Source organism: Schistocerca cancellata, chromosome 3, assembly GCF_023864275.1.
Source record: "Schistocerca cancellata isolate TAMUIC-IGC-003103 chromosome 3, iqSchCanc2.1, whole genome shotgun sequence".
NCBI lineage: Eukaryota > Metazoa > Arthropoda > Insecta > Orthoptera > Acrididae > Schistocerca > Schistocerca cancellata.
Genome location: NC_064628.1, coordinates 416,587,029 through 416,601,694, shown reverse-complemented (window position 1 = coordinate 416,601,694; position 14,666 = coordinate 416,587,029). Strand labels below are relative to the sequence as shown.

General features: G+C 42.0%; 1 protein-coding gene across 3 annotated transcripts in view; it reads left to right on the top strand.

Moving 5' to 3' along the window:
* LOC126175163 (diuretic hormone receptor-like) overlaps nucleotides 1-14,666 on the top strand; it is a 586,395-nt gene that overhangs the window by 555,710 nt on the left and 16,019 nt on the right. For all 3 annotated transcript variants that reach the window (XM_049921750.1, XM_049921748.1, XM_049921749.1), the window contains one exon: nucleotides 8,243-8,436. In XM_049921750.1, the coding sequence (XP_049777707.1) occupies nucleotides 8,243-8,436 (194 nt within the window). The remainder of the gene's footprint in view (nucleotides 1-8,242; nucleotides 8,437-14,666) is intronic.

Here is a 14,666-nt window from a genome sequence, read left to right as displayed (position 1 = left end):
CCACGTTGGGACCACACTTCCACGCCGCTGGCATCGACATCAGGTTCCCCTAACCATCCTAGAGGAATCGGATTCCGACCATGGCTAACGATAGGCCTGGCACGCCCACCACGGACGCATCATTTGGCGGGACTAGCCCCCATTCTACGTCCAATACTTTCCAATCATACCTGCCAACGTTAGGCTAAATTTCTCTGCCTGACTCATGTAGTACTGCCACCGTCAGAGGGTGGTACGGGACTACAAGTCCCACCGCCACACCTCCAAAGTGAATTGCAGTGACCGGTGATGCTGTATTGTAACATATCACAGAAAAAAAAGTTTAATTTTAAATTGCACACAGAGCGAATGTTGTTTGTGTGTTGCAATTTAATTACTGAATATCAATATTTGCTCCTACCTGAGTTGATTGAGAATTGTGATCTGCAATGCTTATATGAAGTTACTGTAGCACCGGCGCAGATACAGATTCGCACTGCAGTTCGGTAGGAAGATGTCAATGCTCATGAAACAAGTAAATAAACAATGATTTATAGTTAGCTTTGGTACCCCGTACCTGTAATAGATCACAATTTCAATTATTAAAATGAATAAATGTACATTGGTGGCCCCTTGTTGGGCGCCAGTGTGGCGTTCGCTGTTTTGTTCAGTGGTTTGGTGTTTAACAAATTTGTAAATGAAAATGATAATCTTCTATTATTACATTGAGTAATTACTATATAAATTTTCTCCCGGCTAAAGATTTGGTCGAGTTGTTAAATAACTCCAAGTTAACGTTGTGTTAAAGTGTGGTCTGTAAGTTGTATAAGTGTCACTAAATCATAGTTCATACAACAGATTCTATACAACTATTGATTATGATGGAAATAGTTATCTTCAGCAAAATGATCATTGAAACACCGAATATCAGCCGCGCACAACACTGACGTATGTTACCTGAAACAATATTCTTCGCAACTCGTGCGTAATTAATTTCGGTTCCATACATCAGCTAGAAAAGTTCGTTGTAAGTATCGTGGTATGAGCACTGTTTTTAAGGAACCAATCTGGTTCGAATTATTTTCATTAAAATGAGTTCGGGACCACCGGTGCACATTTATTTTTACACATTTGTGTTACGTTCGGCATGTATGTCTGCAGATTTGCGTAATTTGAATTTGCCGCTGAGATAATTGTTAAGATGGCGGCAGACAATTGATAGAGACTCTCTATTGTTAGGCCAAATAAGTAAGTATTTGAAAAGCTTATTAAAACTCTATAAACTCTACTTTCGTATTGTGCACTATTTAGACTTCATCAAGCAAACATTTGATTTGTTTCTAAGGAAAACACAGACAAAAACGCGATACAAATCGCTATCGTCAATGGCTGCGCTCGTTGCAGCGGAAAGAAATAATTAACACAGATAATGCTTACTGAGAGAGGAATTAAAGTTACAAATAATTATTCACTCACATTTATAATAATAATGAACTCTGTTGTCAAGTAATAATTAACAAATAATTACAATTTCTTAACAGACCTCAGTTTGATAAGCCTCCGCAACCTACAAAAGCCAACCATAAAACGGATAATACCAAGGAAGACAAACGCAGATCATAAAAAGAATTTACAATTATCATTGTCTTTGTATGATACACATCGATATTTCCAATTACATCATAGAATATTATATAAATAATTTATATTTATCATCGTTTTCATTATTTTTTTGATATGTCGAATAGATAATGTTTATAACTGTTACAGGCATAATTTCCTCTCGTCGCACTGTAGCTAAAATTCGTCTCGTGGATGTTACAAGCAATAACCCCAAAACCATTGTTGAGCTGAAAAAGCCATTCAGGAGGTCATCGACATCATGGACGTTCCGACACTACATCGGGTCATGCAGGATTTCGCTATTCGTCTGCACCACATCGTCGCCAATCACGGCAGGCATACGGAGCATGTCATAACGAAAATGTGAATACATGTAGTGACGTTCACATGTTGAATAAAGTGTGTGCACGCCATGGTTCGTAACTAATTTACGTTTTTTTCATATAGTTCAATAATAACCTCCTTGTAGTTAACACATACCCAAGTTAAGATTAAAGTGACAAACATGCCTCTTTAAACACTCTGCATACTCCTGCACATGAACAAATATTGTCAGTTGCTTGTCTCGACGGAAAACGTCTGTCGAACAAGGGCTCGAGCTGGGTAATACGCAATAAAGTAGAGTGTACACAATGTTATTTGTCTTGGGAGACAAAAGTAGTGCGCGGAGGACTCCTTTCCCGGTGGCCCACCGCGCTCGGGTTCAAATGGCTCTGAGCACTATGGTACTTAACATCTGAGGTCGTCAGTCCCCTAGAACGTAGAACTACCTAAACCCAACTAACATAAGGACGTCTCACACATCCATGCCCGAGGCAGGATTCTAACCTGCGGCCGTAGCCAGTCGCACGATTCTGGACTCGACCCCGCGCTAGGGGAAATGTAGTTCTACAACTGAAGCAGTCACACAAACACCGATCTTGGAGGAGTTCTAAGCAGCAGCTAGCGAGTCTGCAAACGATGGTATTAACAGATTATGCCAGTACGACAGGAATTTCGACAAGTAGACTGTTTACTACTGAAAAGAAAGTGGGTTACAGGATTACGCAATAATTGCCACAGAAGGAGCGATTTATTTTTGCGTCAGCTGTAAACCTTTTTTCCTTTCTCTAGTTGCCAAGTTAAAATTAACTTCTTTCACGAAAACACATTACACAATTTAACCACAATAACATGGTAATTCAGTTGCAATTACGACAGGATCCTCTAACAGTCTATTATCAAACGAACAACTGAGGACAAGTCAGGTCAATAGTTTATCAAAAGCGCATGTACTGTATAAAAATAAAAGCCTGATGCATTCCCATTTGTTGTTACACATCCACAATAATTCTCATTACAACTGTAATCGATGGCCCTTAAAATAACTATAGTATTTCATTTAAAACAACTGTACTTGCTCATAAATCGCAGTAGATAAGAAAGTTTTACGTGTTAACTGTATGTGAAAATGCTCTTCAGTTTGCTTACCGTCATTTTCCTAAAACTTCTTTCGGTGTCCGGAACCGTTTTTGGGATTTGAGGATGTTCTGAATGTTTCACGTTCACTCTGTTGTATGAGCGCACGATCGGAAGCGTATTCACTGCATACAATACGTTTTCTCGAGACAGCAGAAACGTGCAGGTCTCAAGTTTAAATAAAAGTTCAACGTTTTGGCTACATTTCGTATGCAGCGATGTATGACTGAACATGCAGAAATTTCGCAGAGCACCTTCCCTGATAGAGGAATATCACAGTAACTGTGACAATTAACGAAATGATACGAAGTTCATCATGAAGTTCACGAATGATACTATGAGATGCCACATCATAATTTTTTTTCCAAACATTTTTTTTTAATTTGTATGATAAAGATTGCAGACTGTCAGGCTTCTGCGTACATCCATTCTCGCTTTGTAGCCAAGGCATGCAGATAATGTTTCGTTCATAGTGGACGATGCTCACTTCTCAACCCCGCCCCTTCAGAGTGGATCGCCCATCACTGAGAATGAAAATGCACGTCATCGTATGAGCCAAGTTATTTTGCACGATCTCTCAACTGTAATTTCGTCTCTCAGAGTGATGACACAAGGAAACTCTTGGTGGCCGCCCATCGACGTAAATAATGTCAAAGGTCCTTAATTGAGACATTGAAATCGGTTTAATTTCCGACGTGCTAAGGGGTTGGTTGTTTCGGGGAAGGAGACCAGACAGCGAGGTCATCGGTCTCATCGGATTAGGGAAGGACGGGGAAGGAAGTCGGCCGTGCCCTTTGAAAGGAACCATCCCGGCATTTGCCTGGAGCGATTTAGGGAAATCACGGAAAACCTAAATCAGGATGGCCGGACGCGGGATTGAACCGTCGTCCTCCCGAATTGCTAAGGGGTTCCTTCTACATGCAGCCAAGAGATGACTCTGATTCCAATAGCACAATTTCGGGCCCATTTCCAAAAACATATGGATTAAACCAAGGATGCCAAGTTTGCATGAATCACGGTCCGTGCTGTTCCCCCCGTCGGAGGTTCGACTCCTCCCTCGAGCATGGGTGTGTGTGTTGTCCATAGAGTAAGTTGGTCTAAGTTAGATTAAGTAGTGCGTAGGCTTAGGAACCAATGACCTCAGCAGTTTGGTCCCTTAAGACCTTACCACAAATTTCCAATTTCAAACGACGTGAAATTGCATAGAGTGTAAACGTATGTTACATCTATCACAATGCTTTCAAAACTATCAAGCTACGCAAAACTAACAATTTTAGACTTGCAGGTATTTCCCTAATAGAAATTTGCTCACGGCAGTATATTTTCTATTATTGTTAACTATATCTTCGTTTAGGTGTCTTTTTTTTATTTCTTCCTGAATAAGTCACACCTAAAGATGGACACAAAGATTATAATTTATCCTAACGTAATGTTTATGTGTAAAAATTATATTTACATTGTAAGTATTCTTGAAAATATTGTATTACAAATGTAAAGAGTGAAAAAGAAATGCTGCACTTGGCGGTCGGCATGCGATACCCCATCCCGGTCCGAGACAAAAATGTATCTTGCAAAACCAAGTCCCGCCAATAGGTTTAATAGAAATGACATTTAAAAAACTAGGCTCTGGCAACTCTGTGTGTGCTTGTCTGCGTTTATCGTGGCCAATAACAGGTAGCATGAACCCATTAGCTTAGTGAGACGAGCCAACGCCGTGAGGAAGATATATGCAGTCTTGCTGATGTTCGAGTAGCTTCCGCGCAAATATTTTTTTCCCCTTTTCTTAGGTTGAAGTATCAAATTTTATCCAATTTATACCTCCACATTGTGGTATCTTACGTACTTCTTTCTTTTACTGTTACCTTTATTTAAACATTAAGACATAACATGAACTTCTTACAGACGTAAACGATTACTTTTTTTTCGTCCATGACCCAAATAAAGCCGATGTTAAATAACTGTGGATACGTTAACACCGTCTCTATCCGATGTGATACAAAATACGCAGTAGGTAGGCTACACGAGAGAGCACACTAGGCTATTCATAATGATTCTATTCAATACGTTTGACGTCCAGGCTTATCTTCACAGAGCCAGTACGTTCACGTACGAGCAACGTTCACTTTAGAGAAGTTGTTCAAAGCGATCACTTAACATTTGCGATCACTTCGCCACTAACTGTATCATACTTTTCGGGACTCTACGCAACACACCTGTATCCGCCATTGCTGAAGCAGCATGCACGCGAGTTATTAGGACTTGTACATCCATTGGTGGAGTACTATAAATGTTTACCTCTAAGTGTCGCCACAAATAAAAATTTAATGGATCAAGGTCCGGCAAACGTGGATGCCAGAACACTGGACTTCAACGACTTCATTACTTAATTTAAACAATTACGCACATTCATTCCAAAGTGTGGCGGCGCACCATCATTCTGAAACCACAGCTTTCGCCGAACACCAAGTGGAACGTTTTCTAATGCGTCAGGCTAAGTATTGCAAGGAAAGCGCACGATTCAAGGGATAATTCAACTAGTCTGGCAACAGGTAAACGCCAAAAAGCACTCATACCAAAGCGAGCCTGAAAGCCACGTTCGCCGATGAAGTACGGGTTGTATTCCGACAAATAGTGATTGTAGCGGACGTTTAAAATACGTTCACGAGTAAAGGTAGATTCGTCAGTCCATATCAAGTTATTTATAATATGTTCGTTGTCTTACTCTTGGAGTAAAAGCCGTTCACAGAATTATACTCGTTGAATGCGATCTTCTGTCCATTGGTATTGCCTTAACGTGTAACGACGTGGATGCATTTCTTCATACTGTAACGCTTCAGAAACCAGTCTTTGAGAGATCTGGAACTGCCTTGCGATATCACGGGTACTTATCCGAGGTGACTGGTAAACAGTTGAAAGAATCGCGTCGTATGTTTGTAGAGTATGTCTTATTCTTGGGCGACCTATGTCCATTACTTGTGGACGAAGATTATCAGTTTTCCAAAGGCCTTGCTCCAAGCGACTAAAAATATCGTTATCTGGATGGCACCTTTGAGGGTACCATGCAGCAAACACATGACCAATAGCAGTTTAATTATAAAAAAAAAAGGTTCAAATGGGTGTGAAATCTTATGGGACTTAACTGCTAAGGTCATCAGTCCCTGAGCTTACACAGCTTACAGGCAGAATACTGATAGCTGGGAAAAATGACAAAGTATGTGGCAGTTTTGTGGGTGAGTCTTGTTGATGGGAACCTGTGGATATGCCCATATGGTTTCAGTCTTGTTTTTCTGATGTATACTACGAGATTCCATAGTTTTCGGGATTCCAATGTGTATCGACTTTCTGTTCTTTCTGGGCGCAGTATCTTTCTTAGAAGTTTGCTTCATTTTTAGGATGTCTTCAGATTTTCTGTATAGTTTAAAGGTTTCGCTAGTGTACAAGACTTCAATCTCGATAAGTGTGTTATAGTATCTGATTTTAACGTATTTGGTCCTACAATTTGTTGCAGGCGTAGATGTCATAGTAAGCTACTTTAAGTTTTTGCATGCGAATTTTCTGTGCCATTTTCTCTCCACCTGTTGTTTCATCGATTTCGCCCAAATACATCAGGTAGGGAACTCTCTCGATTTATTCATATCTTGTGATCAGTTTTTGACTTGGATGTTTTAAGGATATGTACTTCGTTTTTTTTGGAAGAATATTTGTTTGTTGACTTTTCAGCTTGTTCTTCAGAGCCTTTAGCTTCTTAACTATAGTCGACTCGTCATCTGCTAGTATTTCCAGATTATCTGCGAAAGCTAAGGAAGAAATATGGATGTCATTTCTGGATCTTCGTAGTCCTATGGGCTTCCAGTGTTTTTGGATATTTTTCAAGTTCTTTTTCCCACGCCTGGATGATTTTGTTCAAAACCAGATTAAAGAGTATAGAAGATAGACCGTCGTCCTACCTAACACCGCATTTAAGTGGTTCTGTTATCTGAAACATGAATTTTCTTCCGAAGTTGTGTTGGTGACCGTTTTCTTGGTGAGATTTAGGTTTTCGGGTCGAATCGTTGCTCTCCGACGGTGATAAAAACTTTTGTCTATTGATGGAATCATGCGACGTGTTGAAGTCCTTAAAGGAACATGGGATGTGGCTGATACTGAGCGCACTGTACTTTAATATTATTTTTTAAAAACAATATTTTTCCTGTGCAATTTAGATCAGTGAGGAAGCCTGCTTGGTATTCTCTAATTTTGTAATCGAGGTTCTCCTGGACTATTTGGAGAAGACATGCTGACAGAATTTTGTATGTAATTTTCAGAAGAGAAGTTACTCGATAGTTATTTGAATCCGTTTTGTCTTTTTTGTGCAGAGGATCAATCAGAGCACATTTCCAGTCTTCGGGACATATTTATGTCTGCCACATCTCTCTCATAGTTTGCGTAAGATTTTTGAATGAATTTAATCTAAGAATTTTCAGCAGTTTCACGGAGGTATCTTCTTCTCCTGAAGCTCTGTTATTTTTAGGATATATCTGTGGATCTCTTTTTGGAATGTGCTATGGATTCAATAAGGATGTAATTGGAGATTTCCTTAGCCGATTTTTTATTTAAAGAATCGCTATTCCTGCTACTGCCAGTTTGCATTTAGTATCTTCACTGCCTCGTCTGTTAGCGGTTATTTTGCTGCCCGAGCATCAAGATTCATCTATTACTTTTAGTGTGGCATTTGCCTAGTTTGCCGCATCATCTGCTTTAGTTTGACGATATTCCATCATTCTGATCCTACTTTTGTTTGCTGGACATCTACAGCATTTTTTAAGATACTGTCCATTCTGTGCAAGTACTCCTCCAAGCCCTTTGCTCTCTGACAGATTTACAATGTCACTGGCAAAACTTAAAAAGTTTTTCTTCGTGTTGCTGAACTGTAATTCCCATTCCAAATTTCTCCATGGATTCCTTTACTGCTTAATCATTGTTCGGGTCGAATAACATTGAGGTAGTGCTTCAAACATGTCTCAGTCCCTTCTCAACTACCAGTTCTCTTTAATGGTTATGAACTCTAGGATTCCATCTTATAAACAACGCCTCTATACTAGCAATAGGGTGGACACGATCTTATTATGTTAACCTACTTTTGGAATGTTACATCCTTGCAGCCAGCGGCAGTGACCCGGAGCCAGGCTATTGTGTTGGGCAGGGCTTCATGGTGGCGCTGTTCTACTGCTTCCTGAACTCGGAGGTGCAGACGGCGGTGCGGCACCGGCTGGACAGCTGGCAGACGGCTCGCTCGCTGCGGACGCGGGGGCGGGACTCACGGAGGCGGCACCGCAGCAGCAGCGGCGGCCGCCCCAGCAAAGACTGGTCGCCGCGGTCGCGCACCGAGAGCCTCAGGTGCGCAGCGGCGGCTGGGCCGGAGGAGGAGGCGGCGCGGCCGCTCTGCCGGCAAGTCTAGTGACCGCTGGTCGCAAAGCTCGCATACACCCACGCGCACACGCACTCTATGCGCACTAAAGTGGCCCTTTTCTGTAGGTAATTTTCCGAAAGATAAAATTTTCCTCTTCGCACCCTCTTGTTCTCGTGAAGTGATATAGAGCTTACATTATTTTGTTCAGACTCCTAATAGGCCACCTACAAAATACTTGATGTACGAACATAATATTCAAAATGGTTAGTTTCGAACAGAAGTGGTATACTCTTCCCAAACTCCTCCACTTGTTTTTTTATTCCGAGAAAAAATTAAGGGAGACCTTTTCAGGCCACTCTGCCACCATATTTTGCAAACATTCCTGAAAAACTAAAAACAATATTTACAACTATTACTTAACTAAAACATGCTGAACACACACAGAAGTTAAGTTTTCTTCTGATATTAGATTTGGCGTCAGCTGAGCACTTTTACCTCCTGCAAAATAAATTGTTTCTCAAAAGCATGGTTTCGCAGCAATATCTATACGTACAAAAATTGATCTTGTGTGTATGCGTATATGAATGTGTATTCCACATCTCCCCCTAAAGCAGTCGATAGATTCCATCCACATTTGGTAGACAAGCTACTTATTGTGTGCAAAGAAGAACTTTTGGGGTAAGTCCAAGCTAGCTCAGACAAGAGTGGTGTTGTGGGTCAAAAAGCGTTGCTAACCTCTGACATCTACACTGCCCTGCATGACTGGTGTGTCATGGAGGTAGTATCAGAATAAATACTAGGGGGTGTACATGCAGAGTGGCATAGCTGAGCAGAGAGAGGAAGGGTAGGAAATGATTATGAAGAGCAGCAGGATGAGATGATAAAAGGGGGACGAGGACATTGAGAGAAGTGTGAGTAAGAGATGGAGAGAGAGGGGGAGACGGACAGTTAGAGAGTGGGTAGGAGGCGATAGAGGCAGGTGACTGGGGGAAAGATGGGATGAGGAAAAACACCTAGAGGAAGATAGGAATAAATGGACAAGGAGAATGGGGAAGAGGTGATGAACTAAGAGTGAGGGGAGGAGCAATTTGACAAAGAAAGAGAGAAAGGAGGAGATGGGCAGATATGGGGCTGGGAAGAGAAGGACATGTATAAAGAGAGGGCGAGGAGAAGGTGGACTGAGAGAGGAGGAGTTTGTGATGAACAGGGTGAGGGACAGGAGAAGTTGGTAAAAAGGCAAGGTGGAGAAATTGTATGGATGTAGGGGGGGGGGGGAATAGATGGACTGCGGGAGGGGGATGAAGAGATGGGCAGAGGGAGGGGAGGTACAGATGGGCAGAGGGAGGGGAGCCAGAGATGGGCCGAGGTAGAGGAGGAAGGGAAGGAGGAGGACGAGGAGGAGATGGAGATGGCCCAAGTGGGGATATGGATGGTATGGGTAGAGGGAAGATGAAGAGGAAGTGACAGAGAGATGGAGAAGAAGTTGGACAGAAGAGTGGGGGAGGAGGGGATCGATGGATGTAGCGGGAGGAGAAGGAGATGAATGGAGGGGGCGATGGACAGAGGGAGGGGCATGTTAAGATGGACAGAAAGGGGAGATGGAAAGATATACAGGGTAGTGGAGACAGACAAAGAGATGGGCGAAGAAGAGTTGGAAAGAGAGATGGAAGAGGTGGAGATGGACAGAAGGGAAACTGGGAGGTGTGCACAATATACGTGCTGTACGTGTCCACAGGCGAAGCCGTCGGTGAAAGACGAGTACACTAGTAAAATTCTCTCAGATTTTCAGCCACATAAAATGATTTCCAATCCTTTATCTCTTTGCCGAGTACTCCTCGGTCTTTATCTAGTTGTGAGTGTCGTGTGATTGCTGCTACCACCCTTATGCAGCGGCGCTACCGCAATACCTTAAAAGACACTGCACTGGGTACCACTGCTTACACATATGGTAGCGCCGCTATATGGGAACGGTAGCAGCAACCATGCAACAGTCACCACTTGACAGCGATTGAGGAGTACTCCATCCAAAGGTTGTAGGTTTTAAACTACCTGGGTCTGCTGAAATCCGGAGAGAAGTCTGTTTATTTGTTTCTCATATTCATCTTTTCCCAGATAGTTATGATGAAATAGTCTGATACCTCGTTCACAAAGTCGTTTACAACTGAGATATCGATTTTTTCAGCTCCATTTTAGTAAACAGGATCATCCCTCCATGTCGAAGTGCCTTCGTCGAATTCGGCGCTGACGGAAAATCTCCTGAGGAACGTTTTTTATCAGTTGTTTCAGAGGATGAGAACCAATTGTTTATAAAGCAGGATGCAAAATATATCTCTTCAGTTGATTTTTTCTTCTTCACCTACTTCTGCCTACGGCATAACTTGCGCGAAATTTTATTTAACCGCTCTTGGATCTTCATCGCTCTTGGAGCTGTAATATACGCACTACAGGGTCTATTAAGGTATTGCGGTAGAGCCGCTGTTTAAAGATGGCAGCGGCTACGACACGACAGTCACCACTTGACAAAGACGGAGAAGCTTCATCATTAAATAACGACCGAGGCATATTATAGTATCAGTAACGAAGTACCACATATCTTTGGAAATTGTTTTCGACCCAGCTTTGCTATTTATAGGATAAATTGTCTGATAATTTATCACTTTACCCTTGAATCTAAAATCTTGATCTGAAACCAGACTCGCGCTTCCATTCGGGTAAGAAAGGAGTATTTTTATAGTATTCTTAACTACAATAGGTAAAAGAAATTGATCTAGAAATTGCCATAGCCTTTGCAATATTAAAATTTTGTTGCTGTCTTTCTACGTGACTCGCTTCTCTTATACTTTTTATCTGGTGCGTTGAAGAAGATAATGATTTGTTATCAGATTTCACAAAATCAAGCTCTAAGACTTCTAATACAACCATTAATACGTAAATTTGAATCGCTGATTTTACACCGGCGAAAGCTTCTGAGAGATGGGGAGGGAAAAAGTGGGGAAGTGCCACCAGTTGCTGAAATTGTTGTTACTGCAGCAGTTATTGTTGTTACCGATGTTTGCTGAATGTTTGACAGACGACATTTCACTGTTGTCACTAGAAACACTGATATCGCTGTTTTGTGTTGAACCTTCCGTTGTGGCTGCACCAGTCTTAAGTGTGACAAAATGTTGTTTCATTTCTTCATACGTCCTTTTTATCATGGCGGGTGCCACTGTATGTTTATAGTTTTTCAATCCACATCAATAACGGAACAGCGGTGGCCTTTTCAGCGTTAAAATTGTAGAATTTTGAATTTTTATCCTCTACATTTTTCGCCTCCCAGTGCAACAAAACAGTGTAGGACTGCTACAAGATTTCTCACGGAGGACACAAGAACATTCTCACAGACCGTACGGGATGCACATCGGCTAGTTCCTGCTTGATGGTTCGGCTCGTCTTCCCTTAATTGAGCCTAAACTGAAACACAGTGCCTCTACACTATAACTACCTTTATTTAGAATAGGTTCAAAAAACGATATTCTTTTACGGCAAAATCTGCCTGATATGTCTTGGACACATTGTCAAACTCTCGTCAAATTTCGACGTCTAAGTCTTAGAAATTACAAGCTTAATAGTCTTGCAGATGATGAAGCGTATAAAGCTTATTTGTGTGTACTTTATCTCTGAAAATTTCCTAAAAACTAAAATCACGTGGGTTTATGCTTGAGTGACGAGGAGGCCAGTGAACTATTCTCTCATCAAAAATATAGCAGAATACTATCGCAGAGGTATGGACGGCTTGTACCCCTGCATTATCTTGCATTAAATAACCGCAGGTCTTTTCTCCGATTGTTAATTCTCTGAAACAGAAAATGTTGCAGAACATTGTTCACTTACTTGGCCGGCCGCTGTGGTCGGGTGGTTCTAGGCGCTTCAGTCCGGAACCACGTGGATGCTTCGATCGCAGGTTCGAATCCTGCCTCGGGCATGGATGTGTGTGATCTTCTTAGGTTAGTTAGGTTTAAGTAGATCTAAGTCTAGGGGATTGATGACCACATATATTAAGTCCAATAGTGATTAGAGCCATTTGAACCATTTTTTCACTTACTTCCAGCAATTTGAAAATTTACGGCTTGATGGAAGAACGGTCCAATAGTTCTAAATTCACTAACTGCACGCCACATTCTATTTTTCACATCATGTAACTAATGAGGACATTCAGAACTCCAATATTCCTTGTTTTGTGCGGTCACGTACCATTGTTAATGAACTATGCCTTAACAGAAGAATAGCCCCTCCATCACGCACTGACTGCAACATCTGGTTGCACTCCCGTCGTCGAGCAACAGTATGTGAGAAGCTCAAACGCAGCTCTGTGAAATGAAGCTACTGACGCTCCAGTTTGAGGCCCTAAATGGCGCAAACATTTTCTGGGATTTACTCCCAGAGACATTCCTAACGGTCTAGATTTTCCTCGTTTAAAATCTTGGTTTTTCCAGACATTTTCTGCTGACATGAAGCCAGTGTCTTGAGATTTCTTATTTACACTTTCTGATCAAACGTATCCTGGCATTTATTAGCGGACGTTAAAATGGGGTGGAATGAACCTTCACCTTCATGATTGGTCGAACTCTACAAGGGACTCATTCAGTGAGATGTTGGAATGTCTGTGAAGGAGACGTAGCCCATTCTTCCTCATGAGGGAAAACCGTGGAAGGTAGTGTGACATTGGATCCTGGAATCTGGAGCGAAGCTGACGTACTTACTCATCCCAAAACTATTTCATTGGGTTTAGGTCGCGATCTGGGCAGGCAAGGCCATTTCAAGAATGATTTGTACACAATATGATTTATCAAAAGCTGCATTGTTGTACTAATACAATCATCATCGTCTCCGAACAGTTCCTCTACTCTATGCAGTACACAATGCAGTAACATTTGTTCACATCCTCCCACATTTATAATTTCCTCAAAGCAATATTGGTACCATACCCTAACCATAAAAAAGTACTCCGAACCCTAACACCACCTCCTCTGTATTTTGCTGCGAGCACAGCATATGGCGGTTGGTAGCGCTCTCCAGGAATTTGCAAACCCTTCAATCGGACTGCCACAGCGTATAGCGCGATTCATTATTCCACATCATTCGTTTCCAGTCACACACTGGCCAGTGTGGCGCTCTTTACGCCAAATCAGGAGTTGCGTAACAAATACTACGGAAATGTGTGGTTTGTGAAGAGTTGCCCGATCATTGTACCCCATGAATTTCATTCTTCTTAACTCTCTACTCACAGTTTTTGTCGTAGCAAGACTGCAGCCAGAAGTTTCTAGCTCACGTGTGATTCCTTCTCCTCATATCAGGCGATTTTGAACTACTACCCTCTACAATGATTAGTACATGCCTTGTCTTATTTAGCTCGGATTTCCCCTTCACAATCACATCACCAACAAGGGACTGATGACCTTCAATTTAGTCCCTTTACTCTCCAAACCAATCAACGAACCAGTCACACCATCAACAGACGACTTTGGCAGCTTTAGGATTGAAAGATCCCTGAGTGTTGTTACTCATATTGCATCCGATGGCTAGTTCAAGCTGAAGTAACCGAGCCCTCCTGAACGACCAATTCTGCCGTTATTGCTTCCCTAGTGACAGCACAGAGCTCCCGTCCCCCCTTGTTACTGGCTTCTCCCTCTTGGTTTAAATTTCGCTTGAAAGAAAACTGTAATTTGTCGGTAATGAGCTCTACAATTTCTGCGAATGCGACATGGCATACAGTAGATGGCATCAGATGTCCAAGCATATCTTGTGGAAGTTCAGCCTAAGACAAAAAACGAAGCACCACGAAAGAGTTATGCAAATTGGTCACAAATTTATATTCATACAGGGATCAACAACAAAAATGTAAGATTGTAGACGGTAGCGGCCGATGGATGATGGTGTGATGCTACAGCTCAGTTTCAGACTGCAGCTTGCAAGGATATTAAACAGGGGGCACGTCGATACCAGGGCGTAAGGTTTTATCAAATTTCATTCCGTGTACTCAGTCTGACTGTAACTGCGTATGCCTCGCAAATAGGCGTTTGAGTTACATACGCAGATGTCAGCGTTTGAGAGAGGACGTGTAATTGGGCTGCAAGGAGCCGGTTGGAATTATCGGTAAATCGGTCGACAGTTGCAAAGGAGTGACGATGCCTCTGTTCGACAATGTTGGCAGGAATGGGTGAACCATGGCCGAACA